Source organism: Cyprinus carpio, chromosome A4 (genome assembly GCF_018340385.1).
Source record: "Cyprinus carpio isolate SPL01 chromosome A4, ASM1834038v1, whole genome shotgun sequence".
Classification (NCBI taxonomy): domain Eukaryota; kingdom Metazoa; phylum Chordata; class Actinopteri; order Cypriniformes; family Cyprinidae; genus Cyprinus; species Cyprinus carpio.
In genome coordinates, this window is record NC_056575.1 from 13,416,047 (window position 1) to 13,425,022 (window position 8,976).

The 8,976-nt window shown below is 36.6% G+C and overlaps 1 protein-coding gene across 1 annotated transcript; it reads right to left on the minus strand.

Annotated features, from left to right (window-relative positions):
* Window positions 1-696: 696 nt before the first annotated feature.
* dennd6b (DENN/MADD domain containing 6B) lies at window positions 697-8,690 on the minus strand. The gene is given in 20 exon segments (XM_042741660.1): window positions 697-1,372; window positions 1,489-1,563; window positions 3,811-3,913; window positions 4,095-4,198; window positions 4,327-4,380; window positions 4,495-4,584; window positions 4,681-4,745; window positions 4,860-4,925; window positions 5,025-5,119; window positions 5,594-5,689; window positions 5,873-5,995; window positions 6,093-6,148; window positions 6,531-6,593; window positions 6,760-6,839; window positions 7,308-7,413; window positions 7,597-7,677; window positions 7,776-7,888; window positions 7,988-8,030; window positions 8,145-8,183; window positions 8,386-8,690. Coding segments are annotated over 20 exon segments (1,728 nt in total). The 5' UTR covers window positions 8,539-8,690; the 3' UTR covers window positions 697-1,249.
* Between the last annotated feature and the right edge of the window lie 286 nt (window positions 8,691-8,976).

Here is an 8,976-nt window from a genome sequence, read left to right on the forward strand (position 1 = left end):
TGCAGAAGTGCAAAATTTTAAAATGAAACTTAGAACCATTTCAATGAATGGAAAGAAAAATAATCAAACACAAAAATTGCAGAATAAGCACCTACACAAATTACAACTGAAAAAGTCAAAATATGGATAAAATCTTCAGCATGAGGTTCAAAACTGTGAATAGCACAACTAAAGAGAACAACCAACATTTCCTTTTCAAATAAGTTTCAGGTTGTATCAAAAAAAGGAACATTCATGACTGGCATACACATTATATACAGACGGAGCATCTTACTGTATACATGATTGTATTGCGTATTAATGGCACTGAATTTGACATTCTCCAATCACAAATCTGTTTATAAAACATAATTTAATTCTCTCATGTGACCAAGTTCACTGCCACTGCTCAGTCATTCATAAATCACGTTAAAATCTGTCTACTATTAGATAAATCTTAATCCAGAGTTTGTTAATCCAGCCCTAAATAAAACCAAATCTAAATTGTCAAAAAATTACCTGGACAGTCAGCTTCTAATATAAAAATAATAAAAACTGGCCAAACGATACAGTAGAGGTGTACCGAAGCAAAGGTAAAAGATCAGGTAGGTATAAAATAAATAAATACTAACCAAAAGTGCTGCAGTGTCTTTTATGGTCAGGTATGCCAATGTGCTTCAAAATGTCCCTAAATAATAACTAAAAACATCACTGGAATAAAAGCATTGATATTTAATAAATAATCATGAAAGCATCTTAAGTGAACATGTCATACATATTTATGAACTTCACCGCATGTGCTAAATACATGCTGCATATTCCAATTAAAAGTCAGTTTGTTCATCCTTTTATTAATCTATTTGACTAAACGTTGATTTATAAAATAAATGTCATGCAGTGCTAACTGACTGCAGGCTTTAAATACTTGTTCAAATGCATGTTAAAATTTAATTTCAGCAGACATCTAAAATCAGGTGTAAAGTCTATCTGAGGAATTAAAAATGATTTTAATCTAAGTATCAATGTTTTCTGTGTTCTTCATGTGTCATCTAGGACCTCATATAGCAGCAGTATCTGTTGTTTTTCTCCTGTACTGTACATCCAAAATGAAAGGCCTCTCAGGTAGTGTATGGGTTTACCAGAAGAAGAAACGTGGGTTGATACCTGTGCGGGTGTTATGGGTTCATATATAGCTGGTATATTCTAGACAGACAGTCTATGTATGTATCAGTGGATCTGCTGGTCGGAGTTGTTCACGTGGGTCTGATTGTCATTGTCTGTGTAATAATGTCTGTAGATCCTCTGGCAAGGAGCTGATGATAGTCTGGATGGACTGCTCTAATCTCTCCAGAAGTTCTTCTTTCACCGGAAGCTGGTGTTTTCGAGCTTTCATCTGGTAGGACATACAGAACAAGAGATGGAAGGCAAATGTTATATCATAAAACACAAATAATTCACTTTTATCCCCATCATATTCAAAAAGACGCAGCTTTTGACTGTTTTACTCACCAGTTTCTCCCGAAGCTTCAGGATGAGGTCAACAATCTCTACCTCTGATTTGTCTTTGTTCCATGTCAGCAGATCCTGAATTAGATGGAAAAAAAATAATAATAATGAGCCATTAAAGAGTAATTCATAAAGTAAAATTACAGTTATTATTTACTCACCCTCATCCTGTTCTGAACCTGTAGGGTTTCCTTTCTTCTGTGGAGCACAAAAGAAGGATTTCGGTCGCGCTTTTCCATGCTAACTAAAAACAGACTGAAATTTAAGTCGTTATTTACTGACAATCTTCACATCCTGTTATCTTTAGTTTCTTAAAGAAGTAGAGACACGAGCCAATCATTCCTTTGAGTTCCTTTAATAATCAGTTGATACTGAGTCGCAAAACCTGAATGATTTTTGAATGATTCATTCACGAAATGATTCAATGATCTAGTCACAATAGTTGACAGCAGACTGGAGGAGAAGATTCTGTGAATAACAACTTAAATTTCAGTCTGTTCCTCATTTTGTGATGATATAGTTAAAAAAAATGCACAGGGTAGGCCACCCCACTCACAACTGCTGCTTCGGTCTCTTTTTTTCTTGACAAGAATTGACTATTTAGACGCAGAACGTCTTTATGATCACATCAAACGGGAGACTTTTCAGGTGAGCACTCCAACTAACCCCTTTAGCACCAGGTGCTAGTCATATGAGCACGGAAATGGTAATGTAGCTACGTGCGCTGTAGCCTATATCATTTGATGTTAAAATGTGAAAGAAACGACGAGCATGTAATATTGTAGTTATTTCATCAGTTAAATCATGTAGTTACCAAAAAGGCGATTAAAGCTGCCTTAAAACTGTGCATGTAAGTATTTGTTATATATAAGTCACGTTTAAGAACATGTCTCTGAAATGCAGTGGTTTTCGAAACTGTCCTGGAGCAGCAGCATTGCCTCCCTCATCTGACACACCCGATTCAACTCATCAGCTCATTAGCACAGACTTTAAGACCTGAAGTGAATTAGAAAAGGTAAAGAGTTGTCAGAAAATACGATGCTTGTCAGATCCGCATCATGTTCAGCTCTTAAAGTAATAGCAGCCAATTTTTAAATAAATGTCTGTTAATCAAAGAACAAAAAAAAAAAAAAAAAAAAAAAGAGGAAATCAATAACTTTGGAGCTTTATTCATCTATATTTAATTTAGAATTTAATGTTTGATAACTTAAGTCAATTTCTGTATATTTCCTACTTGCTAAAGGGCACAGGTAGCTAAATATGACATTTATTTTAATGGGTTTATGTGAAGATCGTTTTAAGTTTACTTAAATTAGAAGTTATTTTTTAAATGCTAATAAATGTTAAAATCAGTAGCTCTGAATTATACTACTATAGTTAAATATTAGGGGGAAAAACATTTCATGGAGACATAATTAGTATTGGTATCAGTGATACTCGCCTTCAGTCATAAAAAAAGATGCCATTAAACAAATATTTAAAATATATTGTATGTTGCTTCTACATTAATTTGAATACTGAATGCAAAAATATTGCAATATGAAAGTATATTTAAAAAACTTTAATGTTAGGTGTGATTAATCAGGATTCATTTCAGAAAAAAAGCGCAATTAGTTTTTTTTAATCGACTGACAGAACTATTTTATATATTTTCAAATATAATTTATTAATGTAATGGCAAAGCTGAATTTTCTGCAGCTATTACTCCAGTCTTCAATGTCACATGATCCTTAAGAAGTCTCAAGAAACATTTAATATTATTATAAATGTTAAAAACAACTGTGGAGCTTACATCACATAATATTTTGTTTAGGATTTTTCTGATGAATAGAAAGTTCAAAAAACAGCATTTATTCGAAATAGATTTTTTGTAACATTATAAAATGTATTTACAGTAATTTCTCTTCAATTGGATGCATACTTGCTAAATAAAAGCATTAATTTCTTTCAAGAAAAAAAAAAACCTCTGGCTGACATCAAACCTTCGAACGGTAGTGTTAGTTATACAGACTACTGTTATTATCCTTATATGCTGTTTTATATGATGCTTTCGCATCCTTTTTGAAGCTTCAGAGTCTTTCTTTACATTTAGTGGAATTGCATGGAAAAGAGCGACCAGTTCAATTCCTCAGAATTCCTCTTTTTGTGTTAAACAGAAGAAAAAGTAATACAGGTTTGGAACGACTTGAGGGTGCATCATTTTTGGGTGAATGAATCCTTTAAACATTCTTTTATATGCACAAAAATTCTGAACTGATGATAATAATAATAATAAAACTTAAGAAGTAACGCAGAGACCGAATCCAGACCCAATATCATACTCACAGCTGCACAGATGGCCTCCAAATGAAGACATTCCACTTTCTGAGTCATCTCTCTGTGCCTGAGCCGATACCAGCCATCAAAGTTTGGTGAACGGAAGAAACGCCTGAAAGCCGCATATAAACATTTATTATATTATACAATTAACAATTAACAGGAAGTTTCAGTCTTCAGTTCGTGAATGCCCTGTGGGTTGCATTTCTCATCAAAGGAGCATAAGCCTCGGTAGATCGTACAGATTATTGATCCCAATAGGCTTTTGATGCTTTCAGGAAACTCTTTGTTACCTGTACAGGCCTGTCCAATCTCCTTTCAGTGTTAGCTGTGGCCCTGCTTGTTCCAGGGTCTTCATGAACTCATCCTGACTGAAGGACCGGATCTGAGGTGGGGTCTGAGACATACATACACAACTGTTTCATTGCCACTTGAATCCCAAGACTTCACTTTATATTTGAGGTCCAACATAATCAATCCCTCATATATGTCTTCTTAATCTGATCTACATCATCTTGAACCAACCTTCCATGGAGACATCGATCTCTGTGGCGGCATTAGGCTTTCCAAATATCGTTCCTACAGAAAAGAATGGGTGTGGCACTCAAGACTGCTTAGCGAATGAAATGAAACAGTTAAGCTGTCATTAAGCTCTGAACAAAGGTGCAAAAATATTTTTAAACTTGTTTTTACCAGCGGAAGAATGAAACTCTCCGTTTGCTCCAACAGATGCCGCCTCAAAATGGCACTCTGCACTTCTGATGGCCTTTTTTTCTGGATACCCTAAAAGTAAAAAATGAAAAACCAAAGCAAGGAGATCTACATCATGTTACTTTAAACTGAAATGTCAAGTTTTAAGAATGAAAATTTGTAGCCTACCTTTAAGAGTCGTTTAATGAAGGATTTGTCTTTGTGTAGGAAGGTCTTGTATGCCGTGTATATACCTTTATTGCATAGGAGAAAATTATATATGTGTGTGTGTGTGTGTGTGTGTGTGTGTGTGTATATACGCGTTCACGTTTTAGCACATAAGATTACTGTAAAGATTACTTGCGTACCTGTTTTTGTATCCAGTGTTTTTAACTTTGCCAGTTTCTTGACCTTCACTTGCTTTGGTAAATCACCTGCAGAAAAGACCTCTCTCAGACCTCTCTCATGTACAATATGCCAAAATCATATAGAATCAAAGGACTGTCTTGTTGCTAAAATGAATCATTATTTACCAGACATCTTCAGGTCTCCGAGGCGAATAATGTGTGGCCAGCAATGAAAGGTCTTTATAAAGAAAGGATTTGTGACACCAAGTATCACATTGGGCCTGAAAGCAGAAAATAGACTAAAGAGTCATATCCTGTGCCGCAAATGTTGTTTTCTACAGGGGTATTAAAGTAGCTTACATTTAGTCAAGGTTTCACCCAAAAATGAAAAAGGTGAATTTTTGAGGAATATCCTGGCTGCTGTTTTTTGGGGACTTTGTCAACTACTAAATGACAAAAAGCACCATAAAAGTCTTATAAAACTGGTCTATACTTTAATGTGTGCTATATTCCAAGCTTCCAAGTCATGATAGCTTTGCCGGAAGGAACAGGATGATGCCTTTTTGTTATTTTGCACCTTGACAGTTCCAGTCCCCACTCACTTTCATTATACGGAAAAGAATGGCTTTAATCATTCTTTAAACGTGATCGTTTGTGAAAGAAAATCACAAGTTTTGAAAGACATGATGGTGAATAAACAACTACAGTATTTTCATTTTTGGGTGAACTAAGGTGGCGTGTAAGTTTTTGCTTACGGAGCCTGAGTCCTGGTTGTGTACTCCTTGAATTCACTGTCATGAATGATGAACTATAATCCCCAAACCACACAATAGCGCAGATAGCCCAAAACACTAAACATAAAACATAAAAAAAACATAAAATATACACTAACAATAACAATTTTTTACCAATTACCAATTAACATTAGCAAGAAAATGTTTATATTTAAAACTCTTTTTATTTTGTAAGTTCCTAATAATAACTTTTGTTTATGTGTTTCTGGAAGGAGAGATTTAAGAACGCAATGTCCATACCTGACTAGGGCCAGCACAGTCTCCGAGGAGACGGTTGGAGAGGGTGCCATAACAACCACTGGCTCTCCTAGCAACATGAGCTCCCAGAGCATCTGCATGTGAATCAGGACTGACTGGAAACATCTGATTACATGAAGGTCAATTAGGACAGCTGTTAGTGACGGCTGTAAAATCAGATGGTTTAGTAATTACAGACATGTACAACCAGTGTAAAACTCACTTAAAAAGATCCAACTCGTGAACTGATGGAAGAACCGTGGGGGCAGGGAGCAGATTCTGCAAAAATGAAACCACATGTCAATCGTAAGTTTAAATAAAAGCATGTGTGCATGATTGTCATTGTATTATGTCCTCCTTTCTAGTCTAGAGGATTTGTGGGAGGAGCAACAAATTGGGGGCTCGTCCGGGTTTAGACGAGAATGAGCGTGCTCAGGATGGTATATCCTGAAGATAAGAAGATAATATATATATCCTCGGAAGATAAGCAGGGTCCACTTACGGCCATATCAACCAGAGCGCGCTCGATCTCGTCTGATCCCGGACGAGGGAGAGACAGAGGAGAGCACAGCACACAACACAAGGTGCAAGGCTTACATTTATAATTATTTTCAATCATAGTAAAATATGATATACTATCATAATAAAATATGGTAGGCACCTCTGTTTGTGGTTGTTTTACAGGGCTTCCTCCTGATGTTTCGACTTTTGGAGGAATTTGAACCTGCAAAACCAAAATCAACATTTGATAAACTGAACAGATGGCAGATTAATAACATAATTAGATAAGACATCAAATTGGTAAGACATCAAAAAACACCAAATAACATGCTAAAATGTATGAGAATGATATTCGTTCTGAAGAGTTTTTCCATCCATAATATTCTCACCTGCATCACCACACCCATTACAGGTAAGTTGAGTGTCTGTCCTGGTACTGGCGCTGGCCATTGGTCAATCTCATTACAGACTGAAAGATATTGACAAATATGATTGAGGATTTGAGATTTAAGACACCGTAATAAGTTGAGCTTACTGTTTGATATTTTAAAGGCAATATATGAGTGCCGGCATGCAAATGTTTGTTTCCTTGGGTGGTTTTCATGTGTATGTAACTCTTTACTGAATTACCCGGTTGGTTGATTTATGTACATACATAGACACATATTATATAAACACTACCATTCAAAAGTTTGGAGTAGGTAAGTTTTTTTCCGAAAGGGTAAGGTTCTCATCTCTCATGCTCATTAAGGCTGCATTTATTGGATCAAATATATTTTAAAATGTAATTGATTCCTATGATGGCAAAGCTGAATAATCAGTCTTTTTTTATTATTATCAACAATGAAAAAAATGCTTGCTCCCCAAAAAATTTTTTGTGGAGAAAAGATATTTTTTTTTTTTTTTTTTTTTTTTTTTTAAGTCAAGCCGGCCTCACCTGTCTCCAGACAAGGTTCGTGCTTTTCAAAGTACTCAGGAGCAATGACCTGCAGCAGCGAATGGAAAAGGTTCCCAAATGGCAGTCTGGACACCACCACCAGAGACTAGGGATATAGAAATTCACCACCATTACATCAAAATACAAAACAGTCATTTATTCCAGTGTGTTATTTGACCACAAGGACCTTGACTAAATATATTCAATTAAAGCATAAATTCTAAATAGACTGCAACAGCTCATGGTGAGAAACCAGAACAAACGTGTATCTTTCAGTTCAGTTACAAACCTTCTGAAAGTAGCCCCTTTTCACAGACGCATCTTTCACTTGCCTAAAATACACATACCCATGGAAATGTGCATGCTCCTTCTGAAAGACAGCACGATCATTTAAATGCACACTTTACAGGTCCAAAGCACATGTCAATCAGTTGAAATGTCTTAATTCAGAGCCAGTCTGTTTCTAACCTGCAGGGTCACAGGTGCATCCCTGTTGTACGCATCCTCGTGTCCAAACCAAGAGCTACTGCGGCCCACCGACTGCCGCAGTCTGAAGCTGAACTGCGTGTCCCCGAGGCATCCTGGGATAGACATGCACTCATGTGACTGAGCTGTAATGCTCATGTTTCAGCTGTTTATCATGAAAGCACTGATGAGATCAGCCTGTGCCAGCACATTACCTGAGTACGAGTCAGGAAACGATAAGTAACAGATGCTTGTTTTCTACAAGACAGAAGAAAGCGAAGGGTTTTAGTACTTGTAGCACATTTTGCTTTATATATTTACAACGCTGCTGCTGGAAAATAAATAAAATATCCACATCAAAATTCACCTCACCTCTTTCTCTGTGAGTTTGACATCATGGGGGTAAACGAGCTGATAACAACATAAAAGAATGTTAGAGATACAGTGATGCTGCTGTTGCTGTGGTTACTGTGGTGATGTCACAATCAGAATGATTCACTATTAGATTTTCTCCATAGTCAGATTAACGTTACTGCCGACTTGTAAAGCGTTATGCGTGTAACAAACAAATAAGCAAACAGATGTTAGGGGTACATGCACGTAATTTGTGTACCTCTATGGCTTGTCCGAGCTCGAGGTCGAAGGTAACGACGCACACACACTCGAGCCAGGCAGAGAAGCGCCACCACGGCACCGGTACCTCTGCGTTTGTCGCCGCAGTCTTCGATGGCCCTTCCAGAGAATCGGAGCTGTCAAATGGGTCCATTGTGACCTAAAAATCCATTTGAGAACCGCTTGCTTTTGTGAACAGTCGCGTCCTCGGTCATCGTTTAAGAACCGTCGTGGATAAACAGCGCCCTCGCGCGGGGAGGAATGATTTAACCCTCCTGCACGTGATATTGGCTCTCAAGAGGAAATCTCAAATAGGCTGACGCAAAATAATTAAAAGTCAGCAATATATATATATATATATATTTGTAATTTTAAGTGCTACGTTTTTATTTTGATTTCTATTTGAGAATCCCACTTGAGAACCAATATCGCACTGCAGCGTAAACACATTTTTAAGTTGCCCCCCTATTTATTACTGCTAATTCAACATACAGGAAGAAAGAAATAACAATTATTCCTCTATTTAGTTATTAAGCTTTCAAGCCAAAGTACAATGGGGAGCAATTTCATTCGAAATGAATAAGATATAAGA